At 39.4% G+C, this 17,117-nt stretch overlaps 1 protein-coding gene across 2 annotated transcripts; it reads left to right on the forward strand.

The window, feature by feature from the left end:
• The first annotated feature begins 36 nt into the window (after positions 1-36).
• Positions 37-13,190, forward strand: cdc34b (cell division cycle 34 homolog b). Of its 2 annotated transcripts, none has more exons than XM_083524781.1 (6): positions 37-94; positions 744-931; positions 6,905-6,991; positions 8,645-8,742; positions 9,493-9,627; positions 11,618-13,190. In XM_083524781.1, exons 1-6 carry the CDS (start codon positions 52-54, stop codon positions 11,829-11,831), a joined length of 765 nt encoding a protein of 254 aa, XP_083380907.1. In that variant the 5' UTR covers positions 37-51; the 3' UTR covers positions 11,832-13,190. The 2 variants fall into 2 exon arrangements, with proteins under 2 accessions (XP_083380907.1, XP_083380908.1); XM_083524782.1 differs by lacking the exon at positions 37-94 and adding an exon at positions 198-320.
• The last annotated feature ends 3,927 nt before the right edge of the window (positions 13,191-17,117 follow it).

Consider the following 17,117-nt stretch of genomic DNA (forward strand, 5'->3'; position numbering starts at 1 on the left):
TGTATACTTAATCATGTTCATACATTTGTATGTTTACTTGTGCTCGGACCCATGACTGAAACAAACATTAGATTTGTTAAATGTTGGGTTAAAGGTAGAGTTGCATGGGCTGACATTGGAGACTTCAGAACCCACAATGCATTGCGAAGTTATTGACGAGTGGAACTGGTGAAACACACACACACACACACACGTATTTAAGCACATATACACACACAGACACCAGAGTCACAGTGGAGCTTCCACCAGCTGCGACAGTCAACTATCGCAGTTGTTTACTCCAGTTCTTTTCCTCTATTGAGCAAGTCGCTTCAGACTCTGTGAATATTTCTTTTTCCTCCCCAACCGCTTATATATATTTTTGTACCAAAAAAAAGGACAAAGATCTGATTTGGAAAGAAAATTCGGTTTCACAGTTGAGCTTCGTAGCTAGGAAAAGAAGTGGAATAGTCTCTGGATGGCGTGATATCGATACATAGTGAATATTTATAATGTTTTATGTTTAAGGAAAATTTTCGTTTGGTTTATTCGGGAATTAACAGGAATTAAGTCACATCGAGCGACTCGTTGGGCAACTCCACCGCCAAACAATAGGCGTTTTTGTGTAGCTGCTAAAAAGCTATCACACAAAGCCAGCTAGCACAGCCTTGCTAGCTTAGCTCAGCTCGAGTTTAGCTAGACAGACTACGCTAATCAGCAGGCGGTGTCTCAATTCCCCTTGTACTCAACTTTATTTTTTTCAGAAATGGCTCAGAACAACAGTTCACACGTCGCCAGCTCTCAGAAAGCGCTAATGCTTGAAATGAAAAGCCTTCAGGAAGAACCCGTGGAGGGCTTCAAAATCACCCTGGTGGACGAGGCAGATCTCTATAACTGGGAAGTGGCCATTTTCGGACCTCCAAACACACTCTATGAAGGGGGTTACTTTAAGGTAAAATAGTTCGTTTGGTCTTTATTGTGTCTCACTGGAATATACAGGGCCGTTTTTGCCTGTTTAGCTAAATATAGCACTGCCCTGACTATATATATCCTCATGAAGCTCAGGCTAGTTCTTTCATGCTAGCTTCAACACCCGAATTGACATCTAGGAACAATCAACAGCTTACCATTTACGAACTTTTGTTTTATTTAATACCGTTTGGTTTATTCGCCTGGTTAGACCGGGTGTAGGTGATGTTTGGGAGTTTGTAGTGTATTTGAGTTGGTATTTGAGGTAATGTATAAGCTTGCTTTCTTTGTTCCTCTTTTGTCAACAACGCGACCATCAGAAGCAATAGCAGGTCTCGAGTACTGTAGAGTTTGGCACGGGCTCACTGTGGGCTCGTCGTATGGCTTTACACACTTATACTAGGAATATATTTGATTATTTTAGCTTTTATTTGTTAGATTTATTATTCCAAAACGTACATTTGAATTCTGCATGATCACCCAACTGTTGTTAGTTGCATATTAATGCTTATGTGAATACATCTTTGACACTATCTGTTTACATCTGGTCTATTTTTATTTATTTTTTGTCTTTTTGTTTATTCCCATAGATGGATAGATAGATAGATAGATAGATAGATAGATAGATAGATAGATAGATAGATAGATAGATAATGTAATGACAAAGAAAAAGTAGTGTTCAGGCCTAAGGTTTTTTTTTTTTTTTTTTTTTTTTTGGTAAGCCTTATTTCCTTATCAATGCATTTCAGCATTAATATAATGTTCTTGTGTGTATATATATTGAACAAAAAAAGTCCATAAAATGATCATCTTTTTGTCCTTGGTCATAGTCCAGCAGCGTATAAGAAGCTTCCAATGAACTTCGTACAAATAGGACATGAGTTTCGGTTCCTGATCTGAAACCCACAATAAGGATCTTAATACGTACATTCATTAGGCAATGGATATCCAAATAGAGTTAGATGGGCTGGGGTTATATTAAAGGGGAAATGTGGAATCTGTTCTGAAAGATACAAAAAAAAAAAACTGGGTCATACTGACACACATTCAGCTATTGTCTTTGTTTACACTGGGGAAACGCTGTGGGTTTGGCCGATACTCTGGCGTCATTACCTTCTGCGGCTGTGTTCAGACTTGAGCAGTGCCAGAGCTGAGAGTGTGAGCTGCTCCCCCCTCTGTGTGTGTGTGAGTGAGTGTATCGGTGAATGAACCTGCAGAGCTCTCGGCGTGCAGCGCCAGAACCAGTAGTGCTGCTTCGGGAACGGTTGAACCGAACAAATGAGTAATCCATTGATGAGCGATTCCAAAAGGTTCGGCATTATCAAATCATTTTGGCATTAACATGACACCTCGTTTATTTTAGTCTCCCAGTGCACTCGAGTAGCCAAGCACAGAACAGCTGCATTGCATTTAGTGATTCTCATAAAAATCCAAACAAGGCCAAACACACGGTGGAGAAAACAGCAAAGGTTTGCAAATTCGATGTGATTTTAACCCAGATTTTGGCTTCCCTTTACCCCCTGCTATCAGTAACCTACTCATGTGGTGTAAACCTGTTCAAGACAGTCTGCCACTGACCACAGAAGCTTAAAGTTTAAGGACACCTGACTGCCTCATATGTGGGTCTTTCATGAACCGTTACCTCACACAATTTTGAAATTGTATAGAATTTCTTGGTGTGGTGTAAACTAATTATTTCTTAAACGAAGGGGTTTAACATGTTCCAGCATGTGCATAAAACAAGCTCTGTAGAGACATGCTTCACCAAGTTTTGGAGTGGAAGAGCTCAGCGGTCTGCACAGATCCCTGATCTCAACCCCACTGAACTCCTTTGGGATAAACTGGCATGCTGACTACATTCCAGGCCTCCTCACCCCAAAAGCAGTGCCTGACCGTTCTAATGCTCTTAGGGCTGAATCCCCACAGCCACGCACCAAAATCTACTGGCTGCTGTTCTTAGAAAAGTAGGGGAAGGTCCAAAGAAGGACTCAATCTGTCATTTTTGTAGTTGATGGTAAGCTTTCTGCAAACCTTGGACAGTGAAGCCTATTTTAATGATGAATCCCTTAGTGTGAGCAGGTCTGCAACTAGTTGCAAGTACAGCAATGAGAAGCAGCCAATGAGACTCCCAGAGGAAATCAAATTCATCTGTCCTCCGTTTACTGTTTGAGGATAAAAGCAATATGTTGGCACAAAAATATTGCTTCTGTAAGAAAATGTCATGTCATACCTAAAGTGGCTGTTGGGGATATAAAAAAATAATAATGCATGATTTCTTGTAGCACACAAAATAAAATGAGAATCTGTTTACACTGTACCTTCACATCTCTTTCTACAACTTTAAAACAGTCACTATTTGCCTAATTAACATCGGCTCCTCCACACCTTTCACATTTCCATAAGAAAATATAGACCGTCTTATGATAACTTTTTCCTTTAGTTAAATTTTTTTATAAGAATTTTTTTTTTTTTGGGATCCATCGTGTTCTTCAGGTGGAAGTTTATCAGCACCCTATCCTCCCGATATGCGAGATTCTGGTAGTTGTGTGAAAACGATGAGCACAAGACCTGAATGCAGCTTGAGCGAGATATTCTATTAATGCAGCTCTGTTATTGCGACTGCCCATTCTACCCGAACGGCTTGTCTCATTCTGCCTGAATTTATTGGTTGTTGATTAAACCTCTTGTAGACGGCGGGAACCTGACCAATTATTTGGTTCAACTTTATGGTCCTCTTGTATGGAAATCTATACACACTGTAAAACTCCAGGAGGATACACACAATCTGGGTTTTAATGGCTACCACTTTGCTCCTGTGAATGAATGTACAAATCAACCGGTTATTATCCGGTTTACCGCAAATATTTATCGCAGCCGAGCGAAACACGACTTGTTGTGAAGACTTGTGAACAAACAGAGGTGTGCAATCGAATCTCCAAAGCGGAAGCGCGACAGCAGGTTTTCATTCTAATCGAACACGAGCCACACCTGATAAAGGCGATCAAAGGCCAAGATCAGCTGATTATACAGATGCAGTCAGGTGTGGCGTCTCTCAGCTGGATTGATGACCAGCAGCTACACTGGCAGTAATAGTTATTGCAACTGATTGGCTGTATAATAATAATAAAATAAATAATAAATGAACTCCTTGTTGAACAATTTGTGGGAAGCTTCAAACACTGCATCATGGGTGGACAAATTCTAATCTCGTTACCTAGTTTATTAATAGTACTTTATGATTGGGCACTTGAAAAAAATTGGTTACTTACATTATGTAAGCAAGCTGCAGTGGTCTTTCATGATATTGGAAAAACATATTTTTTGTAATCTAGCATTTTTGTCAACATGTTTAAATACAAGGTGCTATGAGAGAATTTACATACCCTTTAAAAGGTAGTGCTGACTGATTTTCCAATGTAATTCGATTAATTAGAATTTATTCTTACGCAGTTTCCAAAATGTTCCCGTCGTTAAATCAATCAAGGGCCGCTGCCATCGATTATTTTAGTAATCAAGTATTCAAATGATCATTCCATCAATTAATCGGATAACTAGTACCTTTTCTTTATTAAAGAGCAACACTAAATAAGAGAGAAAATAATACAAGTCTCTTAAAACGAACACATTTGTAAAAACCTTTTGTTGAAATTGCATCAAAGAATCTAGTTGAAAACTAAACCCATTTAATGCATTTAATAGCCATATTACATTCAATTACAAATACAGTTGCATGCAAAAAGTAGGTTATGGGAAACTCTGTTTAATGAAACTCATCACGGTATCATGGTGTGTTATTCTCCTTTTCATTTAAACACATTTATAAACAAATTTGTCATTATAAAGGTTGTAAAATGTTTTAACCCACCTGCAGAAAAGAAAACATTGACTTCACCTGATAAACCAATCCTGTCTGTGCATGCTTGAATAAAACAGGGCTGCACTGAGCTCCCAGCAAACAAGGCTTCAAATATCACTTCAGGGGTATCGAATTGGTACAGGTTTGAAAAGTCAAACGAAAAAGTATATGTAAAATATAATGCTGCATTACACCGTAAGCGGTTGAGAAATCAGTTTTTGATGCTGCACATTTGAATAATTGTATATACACATATATATCACAGTGAATTGTATTGTCAGTGTGTTCAATTCACCAAAAATGTTTCAGTTTAAAGCTAATACTTGTTTATTCAGGATAACTGTACCGATAGATCAGTCGATCTTTTAAGTAAAGAGATTTTACTTGGTTTATTTTCCGATGCCGTGGGCAGCAATACTGGTTTGACATCACTGCGTAAATGGGGAAGGACCGCCGAACAAAGTTCTTAAAAGGCATGGTTCCCTTTGATTGTGTTGCAAAAATGGTAATGGCATCATCTGTAGAAAATAGTGAAATGGATGTTTCATATAAATTCTGTTGTATCACCAGTACTGTTTCAAAATATTCTCAATGTTCATCTCTCACAGCCAACGTTCTTTGACCGGTCAGTTTGTAATAGTGTTGGAGAGAAAAAAACAATCTTTATGTATTTGTGTTGATGGGGAACGTGTACTGTGTTACATGTTTGCTCTATAAGTTTGTAATATTATATAGAGTTAATCAGTGGCAGTTCTTATTTATGTGCTGGTGTTTATAGGCACAAAATATCATGCATTCATTTGCTTTATTACTTTATTGTAAAGAGAAAAAAATTGCTATAGAGCTGCCATTTTACTTTGCGTATTAATGCTCAATAATTGGTGAATTAATAGGGCCACGTTATGAAGATTCTATTTGCGATACACTGCGATTGCAGTGATGTTAAATTATTTTGTGATGCAAGTTTTTGGCCGTAACTTCCTCGATCAGCTTAAAAGGGTCCGTTTATCTTTACTCTCAGATAAAAGATAAAAAGCTGTGTGCGAATAAACAAAAGAAGGAAAAAGCTTTTCTTATGCTTCAATTCATCACAGCTTTGTCAGCTTTGCACTTGTGGTATTCTCTCAGCGGTTTCATGATCGAGCCAGCTGTGATGTGTTTTTTTTTTTTTCTTTCTCTTTTTTTTCCCTGTACCCTGAAGAAAGTTGTACGCACACACTAAGCGCTTGGTTGAACGGCTGTAACACGTTTGCACTGTAATTGTTTTGGAAACAAGTTGCATTTCAAATCTTTCAGATCGTAAAAAAAAATACAGCGCACAGTTTTGAGGCCTCCGGGACTCGAGATCACTGATTGCGTTTTAAGTAGGTTAATGTCAGTGCTGTGGGCACGTGCTGCGTAGGAATAATTGGTGACTGCCTAATGTCTACCAGTCACCACTCACAAGGCTAATGTGACTCATTAGCGTGCTAATCGAGCCCATCAGCAAATTCTGCAGGGCGGCATCGCGTTCAAATTTTAATTTCAGCTGGACGTTTTACGTAACGCTCACCTTTGGTACCGTGCAAACGTTTTCAATATTTTACACGCTGTTCTCTGATCCCCGATCTCCTCGTATCTCTCTGGCTTCTAAATGACACGCGTGTTGTGTTTCAGTGGTGGCTACTTGATCTTAGCTGCATTTTTGTAAAAAAGGCCGGACAGGGTTCAGGTGTTCCTAGTGCGCACGTCTTGTGTATTCAGTCTCCCAGGTGTTTCAGCGGATAAAACAATGTTCCCCATTGGTATTTCTGTGCGTCCTATGCATCTCCAATCCAATTATCAGCGGCCACCCCAGCGTCTCTTATTTTGTCCTGCTTAGTGAGGGAGACTGTCTTTTAGTAGGCCATGTGTGCTTATCATGGGGCTTTATTGGTTTTAAAATGATCCTGGACTTTACAGGACAAGCAAAGTTGTTAGACTTGCGCATAAGATCAGACTTAATTAGGGCCGAGGCTGAGGACCTACACAGGGAATTTGAGCCGGGTTACTTGCGTTGAGTGTTTATTTGTTTCCCACAGTATGTGTTTAGTGAACAATTTATTTTTCCTTTCATCCTAGGCACGTATCAAGTTCCCCATCGACTACCCCTACTCCCCCCCAGCCTTTAGATTCTTCACGAAGATGTGGCACCCGAACATTTATGAGGTAAGTGTACGCCATTTATTTATTTATTTTTTTATCCTCAGCCATGTGATCAGTGTTAGAGAAATGTGACTGGGATATTAAACGCCTTTTCGCCGCCCGTTGTAACGCCTGTTTGGATAATGCGCATACATTATAAAGCTGAATAACACCATGTGTAATACAAAATGACTGTGTGTTAATGTACATTTGTTTATTTGGATGAACTGTTCCCTTCCTGCTGGTGATAATGAGGTAAGGGAAGTTTATCGGCGCTATCTCGGTAGCGCAGCGTGAGTGTACGAACCAGACAAAGAGCACACAGCTAGGTTTGTAGCATTTCTAGGCTCTGAAATATGTGCATGTGCCTTCCAGTGTAGAAAAAAACAAATGTTTTTACACTTCTGCTGAACCATCTTTCACTCCTGAGAATGGGCTTAACCAAAACAAAGTTTGGAACAAAGAGAGCCCAAGGCTTACACACACACACCAAGTCTTTAAAAAGCTTTAACACCCCCCCCTTCCCCCCCTGGCACTTCTCAAGTAAAGCAGTATTACGGCAGAGGACCGTACACAAGGGTTCAAGCCGTAATAATAAATCGAGGCAGGAATGTTCACCAAATCCAGCACAGCCAGTACATCTTCCAGTGAACCCAGTGACGTAATAATTAATTATATTTGCATATTTTTGTGTTTTGATTAGCTTTAAGAGCACAAACTCTTTTAAAGAAGAACACATGAAGGAAATGCGTGCTTGCCATGTTATAGAAATGGACTCTTTTCAGTATATGTTTTATAAGTGTTTTATTTCTATTTTTTCACAATCAGTGATATACATTTATATTCATTAAATAAGACATTATATATTTGTGTTCATTTATTGTTGCATTATTAGTCATCTATCTATCTATCTATCTATCTATCTATCTATCTATCTATCTATCTATCTATCTCTCTATCTCTCTATCTATCTATCTATCTATCTATCTATCTATCTATCTATCTATCTATCTATCTATCTATCTATCTATCTATCTATCTCTCTCATGTAAGCAAATCTGGAAATCTGTGATGCACTCATATGCCAGTCTGATTGTGTGGATTTTCAAGTTAATAAAACAAGAAATGCAAGTTGTTAAAGAGAAACTGCAGATCCCTCCATCTTGAAGGCCTTTTCTGTGCTGAAAAAACTGTAATTTTCTGCTTTACCTCTGACTGTTTCGAAACACTGACAAATTCTATCAAAAATTGAACATGTCCCCTGTTGTTTCTCTTGTAGTAGATTTAATAAAAATGTCTTTAATGCCACATTTAAAGCCTGGCCTAAAAAAAACCCCATCCAGGCCCACACCGATGTTGTTTGAGTGTGAAAGTCCCTGGTCTGATAACCTCATTTTAAAATACAGTGCTTGCAGTGTCACTGTATTATTCAGTGCCAACAATTCACTGAAATATTCTCTTTAGAGCAGCAGCATGCAGTGCCACTTAGCCCAAAATAGATCGTTGTGTTAAGTTACGTCCAGCGATGCAGTGTTTTGAGATTGACAAATTACAAACGTGGTAGGAGGAGGATCCTACCAGTCTATAAAATTAGCAGTATGTGCGTATACTTTCACACCCACCTTGAAGGAATTTCATGTTCATCCTTGCAAATGTGCATCTTGAATGTCTTTTCAGAACGGCGACGTGTGTATCTCTATCCTCCACCCTCCGGTAGACGACCCACAGAGTGGCGAGCTGCCATCAGAGAGGTGGAACCCAACACAGAACGTCAGGTGAACACACACACACACACACACACACACACACAGACCCCTCTCAAGACCCCTCTTGTTGTTTTTGTGTCCGTCTCATGTTGCGAGTCTACTTTTTGACCTTCTGACTTTCTTTGCCTGGATTTCGTTCTTCTCTTTAAAATCGCATGTAGGTACAGAATGGTTTTACATGTTCGTTTTAGTCACGTGATAGGACGTGACTAACAGTCCTTTCCTGTCTGAGAATCCCATTTTTTTCTTTTGTTTGTATGCAAATATGAAGTTTCGCGTGTCTCTAGCTGTAGAGGAAAGCCTTGTAATTTTCTGGAAGTTGGCTTTGCAAGTGTGTATGTGTACGGGTGCGAAACAGATGTCATCGATCAGAGTTGGTGTGTGTGTTAGTTGTTTTTTTTTTTTTTTTTTTTTTTTTTTTAGTAGTATGAATTTTTTCCCTTGTATGTATAAAATAATAAAAATAAAAAAAATAAATAAATCATAAGCCTTTCCTCAACGAACCTCATATTTCTGCATGAACCCGACATGCTGCCAAGTCATCGTTCTAATTTTCTCTGAGATTTCAGATCAGGTTTTGGTTACCGTATGTCAAATCGCACTTGCTTGATAAAACCACAGTAGCCTGACGGGCTCAGATTTCTGCTTGGTTAGCAGTTGAATTGTCGCATCCTAAGCAGTTGTAATGAATAGATCCTATTTAAAAAAAAATCTGTAAAGCCTTTTGATTACCTTGATGTGTATGTGTGTGTGTTTCAGAACCATCCTGCTGAGTGTCATATCCTTGCTGAACGAGCCCAACACTTTTTCTCCCGCAAACGTGGACGCCTCCGTGATGTACCGCAAGTGGAGAGACAGCAAAGGAAAGGACAGAGAGTACGCAGAGATCATTCGGTAAGACGTCTCATCTTCTCATTTCCCCATAATCTTAAGTGTTGACACAGCTGCTTTGATATACGGCAGAGTGACAAATTGAAGGGAACCGCCCCCCCCCCCCCCCATGGGGCCATAGAATACACCATTTTTAGTCCAAACCAGCTAGCTCCAGTTCTTTATCCTGAAGAGATTTTCAAAAACAAACAAACAAACAAAAAAAAAAAAGGTGCTCAGTCAGATGAACTTTGTACCGATTTGCAGCTGCCCTTCCCTCTAATGGGGCAAGTGGGCATGAACGAAGCCAGCAAAATGTCATCCACAGCATAACAGAGCTTCACCATGGGGGTTAAGCATGCAGTAACCTCTTGGCACAAAACACACTCGCAATCACTCTCACAATTTTAAATTACATACAGTAAAGAATGTCTACTGGATGTAAAACAAGTCAAAGTGCTAGGTTAGTGGTTAAGACGGTTGACTTTCTAAACAGATGGTCATTGTTTTAATCCCAGCACTGCCAAGGTTTCACCACTGGGCCCTTGAGGGAGGCCCCTAACCCTCAACTGCTCAGTATTATAAAATTGTAAGTCGCTCTGCATAGGGGCGTCTCCCAGATGCCAGAAATAACACTAATTATGTTGATCAGGCAAAGTCATCGTGCTAGCTTTTCAAGGTAGGTGTTGTATGTTGCACGTTGTGGAGATTTCACTGAGGACTGCGCCAATGCATTTGAGTAGTGCTGCCCTCGTGTGGTTAGATATCGTACACAAAAAAAACAACAACCCCAAACTCAGACAGTTTATTTTGGTTCAGGGTGCATAGTGTGCTCTGAACCAGGCTTCCCAAACAAATCCACACAGTATAATGGTTCTAAAGCATGGTTAAAAAAATAAAATAAAATACACAAACACTAGCTAGTGACAGGCCAGCCTGTGATGGCATGCTAGCTCTAATGGTGTCACGAATGAATAGACACAGCTGTCAGCTCTGTCTATTTACACAGACCAATAGCAAACAAGAGCGTCAATAGACTTTGGGTTAGTTTAGGTTTGAAGACAAAAATGCACACACACCCCTGTTGGCCCCCATTAACTAACAAAAAGTGAGAATGAACACTAATTCATAGGCCAATAAAACTCCAGACCAAATGAACGATTTACCACTTCAGCAGGAATAAAATGGTATCAAATGTTCATTTAATCAGTTTCCTCCAATGTGTTGACACAAACGATCAAACCTGCCCTCCAAAGTGAAATTTGTTCCGAGTTGAATAAATTTTAAGTCGCCGTGAGCTAGTCTTCGACCGTAACGAGTCTATACGATGCACACTGGACTAGAGCGAATGAATTTTTTTGTTATAAATTGTTAGTATTTTTATAACCGTTAATACAAAATATTGTATACATTATTTCGATTTGTTTTATTGTTTATTCGATTAGTATTTATAGCTCTTGCATCATTAGGAGATATGCGTAGTCAATAACGAACACAGTAACAACTTACGATCAAATTCATGCTACGAAAGGTCGTGCGGAACGTAACCCGTTCGTAAGGTGGGGAGCATCTGTACATGGCATAGACTTAAAGTCGCTACAGGTTTGCATAGGACTCGAGAAACACAAGTTTTTGTCTTTCCAATCCAGATATCAGGTTCAAGGAAAAGTCAAAAACTTGTGCCTCTTTGTATAAACCAAATATGTACATCGTTCTTGACTCTACAAGAAACTTACAAGGGTACTTGCGTGTTGCCACCTTTCAAAATACCCACCCCATTAATAATCTTCTGACATGAACCCTTAATTATTCGTTTCAATTTCAGCTCGTCCATGGGGGTCCCTGGGTCGAAAATCATGGCTTGTTTTTAGTAAATGATCACTGGAAGAATATTGAAGGAAATCCTGAAAATGGAGCTGGATGAAGGGCAGATTAGAAAGAGTTTGAGTTTTTTTTTTTCCTGTTTATAATATATTCAACTTGGTGTATGTGTGTGTGTGCGTGTGCGTTACAGGAAGCAGGTTCTGGCCACTAAAGCAGAAGCCGAGCGAGACGGTGTGAAAGTTCCCACTACGCTGGCTGAGTACTGTGTGCGCACGCGTGCCCCTGCCACAGACGAGGGCTCTGACTTGTTTTACGATGATTACTATGATGACGAGGACTTGGAGGACAATAACGACGAGGACTGTTGTTACGACGAAGACGACTCAGGAAACGAGGAATCGTGACCCCATCACCCACCACCGTCACCATCCTCCTCACCACCACCGTTTCCCCTCCAAAACTTCGAGAAGCTGTCGCATGCACCTTGTATTTACTTTTCCTTTTGAAAATGATATATTTTAGGGGTTTTTTTGTTTCTGCCTAGTAAAAAAAAAAAAAAAAAAAAAAGCATCCCCCCCCTCCCCCTCTGGTATTTGTTGAAATTAGTTTTTTCTTTTGTTTCCTCTTTTTCGCTTATCCTTTTTTTTTTTTTTCCCTTTTTTTCTTTTCTATTTTCTTGCGCTATAGAAATTCAAGCTTTGTCAAAACGGCTCAATAACAGAACAACTATAAAATGGGTGAAAAGGAGATTTACTGTGCATGTTGGCATAGTGGCGTTTTTATTACACAGTGCTGCTCCCTTCAGCCACTATTTCCTTTTCCTGAAAGAGCTCTAATTAAGGTTTATCTGCAAGTCCAACCAGTTCAGCAATAAAATGCATTTTGCATACTTACATGCTCCAGAGGCAAGGCGTAAGAACGGAATATAACAGAATCACGTTTCATCCGTGCCACTTGCGTTCCACGACTGTTCTGCTCGAACACATTCGATTTTTATGCACAGATGCGCTTGAGCGGGAAAAAAACACCGAACTGTGGACCAATGTGGGTCAAGGATCGGAATTTTGATTTGAGCGCCTGTAGAGTGATTTATCAGCGTTAAGGAAATGATCGTTTGGTTTGACAGAGAAACACTTGGCTATGATGTGTGTGTGTGTGTGTGTGTGTGCGCGCGCTCGCTCGCGTTCGCCCTGCAGAGGCCTACACCCCGACTACCACTATGTAGGATTCTGTGCATTATTTAAAGATGGTGGTGTTTTAACCTCAAATTGTAACTATAGATTTCCTTAAGTCCTGTGATCGTGTGCATCCAAGCAACAAGGGTTTGAATCTGACGTTAAAATCGAAGGAGGATCAATATATATATATATATTTTTTTTTTTCCTGTCGAGCTGAAATTCTTTTTTATAATTTTTTTTTTTTTGGTGATGCCAATATCGTATCACTCCCTCACAAATTACATTTAATCTAACTAGGTTTTTATTCATAGAGAATGTATTTTTTTGACTGCAATGTAAATTCCTTCATTTGGGGGTACTAGGGTGTGTTTAGAAATTTTTTATTTTTCTTTCCCATGTTTGATTTTTTTTTCTTTTTTTTTTTTTCTAGTTCAGTAAAATGATAAAATGTCTGCATTAATTTACTTTCATGCCTTTTGGAGCATTTTGTGGACTTAGGAGGGCTTTTAACATCAGCATTGACCAGTTGAATTAATTCGATGTGAGCTCATTTTAATTGACTCTCAGGACAAAGCAAACAGGGGGGGGGGGAATTCAATAAAAATAAAAAAAAACCTTCCCACAGCACCACCAACCTTCTCGTGAGTTTCTCCAGTCTATCAATTCTGTTTTTGAAGGCGGTTTACAATCTTAAACCTTGAGGCTGATGTGCACATGTGAGTATGTGGCTGATCATTTTACTGACCTGTATGTATTTTTATGGTTTGTTGGCCTATTTAAAAACTGAAAAATAAAAAAATCTTTATTAGAATAACTGAGTTTTTAAGTCTTTGTTATGCCCCTGTTTAAAGGAAAAAACAAAATGCTCAGCTTTTCACACACCACCATTCTCTACAAACGGTTCTAGCAGGTAGAATGTTATATTCGTTTCATTCAATTGCTTGGTTGATGATCAAACTGCAAGCTGGCTTCTGAGATCTACAGCTGTCCGCCATGTTGCGTTAGACTTCTAAATCCTTGCGTTTATACCATGAAAAACGAGCTGGTTTGTAGGATTGATTCATTTTCTTGCATTTAGACATTTAGTATTATTAGTATAATTGCAATACTTTGAAAGGATCCTGTGTCTGGACTGGCTCAGAGTCCTGAATGTAGGTCAGGCAAATGCCAAAGATGGTGAGAATCACTTGAGTGTCCACACATTTAACCTATTTGGTTACATTGAATTGGTCTTCCTACTGCAGCCCAGGCAGCTCACCAAACATGTGCCTGTTCTTACTAAAGCTCTTGCGGCTGAATGAGGAGATCGCCATAGCTACCTGCCTGAGCTTATTAAAATAAAACAACAAAGCGACTTCAGCACTAAATGTTGCATTGGTGATTGGAAATGGTATCAAACCAAAATGTCCCTCACAGGGTTTCTGTTGGGTCTGATAAAGTCTAAAATTTAATAATCTAAATGGTAGGCCTTAAAAAGTCTTAAATTTGACTTGGTGAAACCTGCAAAAATCCTCTCTGAGTTGTTGAGTAAGATCTGGGGATTGATTTGCAGCAGCCCACCTCTTTAAAGTGACAAATGGACATAAGCTATGGTAGAAAGTAAATCCTGAATATTATGTTCAACAAGCCCCTAGAGGTTTAATGGGCAGATGCCCAAACATTTGGCCTTTAAATGTATCTGCTGTAAGAGCTACAGGTCCCTGCAATTCAGAGTTACAGCGTTATCTCTAGTGTCATGCATGTTTTTTTAAGATATATGCAAAAGACTTCTTTTCTGATAGCCAGAGCGATCAGGATACTGCCATATTTGGATGACGGGCCTCGCTCTATTCTCAATAGGAAACGTAATTTAAGTCAAGTTTATTTCTATAGCGCTTTTCACAACAGACATTGTCTCAAAGCAGCTTTACAGAATTTAACAGTTAAAGTGAACGTTGTGTGTTTATCCCTGATGAGCAGCCATAGTGACTGTGGCAAGGAAAAACTCCCTTTAATGTTATGAGGAAGAAACCTTGAGAGGAACCAGACTCAAAAGGGGAACCCATCCTCATTTGGGTGATATTAAGAGTGTGATTATAGTCTTTAAACAATACAAAACACTGGAGAGTGAGAACTAACATGAGCACTGGTATGTAAGATTATAAGTAATGTCCTTTCTACAGTCTTATACAGCCAGTTGAGGTTATGGAACCAGGAGTTACTAAACAGCTCATAAAATAGCTCAACATTAGTGATCATCACAGATCCAACACCAGCTTCTCCATGCCGGAGCCTTTAAACACTCAAAGAGGTCCAGTGTCCAAACTCCACATGAAGTGGGATCCAAATGGCACAGGTACGTCTCTAGATGGTTTGGAATGTTTGCGAGTTCGGCATCTACTTCTTTAAAGGTCCATAATGTTCATGAGGTGGGACGTGACTGTAGCTGGCGCAACCTCAGGATGCCTCGGGATGGGAAGAGAAAGAGAAGCATTGGAGAGGAATTAGCGTAGCTGCTGTTCATGATATTTACAGCACAAGTTGATAATGTGCATGTGATCATATGTACTGGAGCACAAGGTTATGATATGTGATGTGTTATGTGTAGGATCGCTAAAAAGATACGTCTTTAACTGCACTTAAACTGGTCACAGTAAGTACACTGTGTATACAAGTATGGGTACAGCATTAAAAGACAAGTCTTTTGCATATATCTTATCTTTTTTTTTTTTTAAGATATATGCAAAAGACTTGTCTCTTCATGCTGTCTTCCAGAAAAGAACCAGAAATTTCAGGTGTACCCATACTTATCCACATAGTGTACTTACCATCACCATACAGTCATCTCTCTCAAAATTCTTCTTCACTGCTCTGTTTGATCAGCACTGATTCCCAGTGACAAGTTTTCCCTTCTTTAGCTATCAGGAGCTAAACGAAGAAATTGGATGCGTCTTAAATGACATGTTTCCTATTAAAAATAGAGCGAGGCCAGTCATCCAAATATGGCAGTATCCTTATCGCTCTGGCTTTTAGAAGAGACAATACTTTTGCATATATCCTGAAAAACATGCATGACACTAGAGATAAAGCTGTAACTCTGAATTGCAGGGATCTGTAGACAGATACATTTAAAGGCCAAATATTTGGACATCTGTCCATTAAACCTCTATGAGCTTGTTGAACATAATTGGTGGTAATTTGAAAGAGGCAGATGTAAAGGACAGGGTGGTATGGAGACCGATTTGCTGTGGCGACCCCCGATTGGAAGCAGCTGAAAGAAGAAGAAAAAGAAATAGAAGAAAATCTGGTTCTTCCCCAAACTGTTAGCACAAAGTTGGAGCTACACAATTATATAAATTGTCTTTGGATGTGGTGGCATTACATTTTCCTTTAACTTCAACTAACATACCCAAACCTGTTCTAGCATGACAATGCCCCTGTACACAAAGATATGCTTCACATGGCTTGGAGGGGAAGATCTTGAGTGGCCTATTATTGAGCTCTGACTTCATCCTTACTGAACACCTTTGTAATGAATTGGAACAATGACTGCACCCCAGGTCTCCTGACCCCACCCACATCAGTACCTGACTTTACTAACACCCTTGTGGCGGAATGACCGCAAATCTTCACAAGCACAATTCAAAATCTAATAGAACATTTTCCCAGACGTGTGGAGGTTGTTATAACAGCAATAGAAGCACATAGGAATCGTTTGGTCAGGTGTCCACAAACCTTTATGCATATAGTGCATATCTCATCATTTGTCATTTCATGAGTTTGCTGAGAGATTCCATAAGTAACTAGTAATATCTGTTTTAAATGGGACAGCATTTACCTCAGGAGGGTAGTTGTTGGTTTCAGAGAAGCTATAGCATTTAACATGCTTAAAAAAATTGTAGTGATGATATCATTACGCTTTAGTTGCTATTATTATACAACATTAATTTATTTTTTCTTCTATCGGCTGCTTCCTTTAGGGGGCGCCACAGCGGATGTCAATATCACTGTCCTATTCCTACATTCCTTAACTTCCTCCTGGACTTTCTCTCATTCCTCCTGCCTCGAGGCTCCATCCTCAGCATTCTTCTACCAATATACCCCATGTCCCTCCTTTGCACATGTCCAAACCACCTCAATCTAGCCTCTCTAACCTTGTCTCCAAAACGTCCTACCTGCACGGTCCTTCTAATAAACGAATTTCTTATTCTGTTCATCCTCATCACCTTTAATTAAAATCGCAGCATCCTCAACTCCGCCTCCTGTCTTTATTTTTTTACAATTTTACTGTCTCGAAACCATACAACATAGCAGGTCTTACCGCCGTCTTATAAACTTTCCCTTTCACTCATGCAGATACCCTTCTATCACAAATTATTAACATTATTCAATCATTCTTAGACAAAATTGGCTGTAAAATGTGCTGAACAATCACTAGTTGTTGTATATTGTATATAGACATTTTATTTGTATATAGAATAGTATTTTAAGTGACTGAATCTTACTTCATGTACTGTAACCTGTGTCCTTGTG

The sequence above is a fragment of the Silurus aristotelis genome (assembly GCF_946808225.1).
Source record: "Silurus aristotelis genome assembly, chromosome: 22".
Lineage (NCBI taxonomy): Eukaryota > Metazoa > Chordata > Actinopteri > Siluriformes > Siluridae > Silurus > Silurus aristotelis.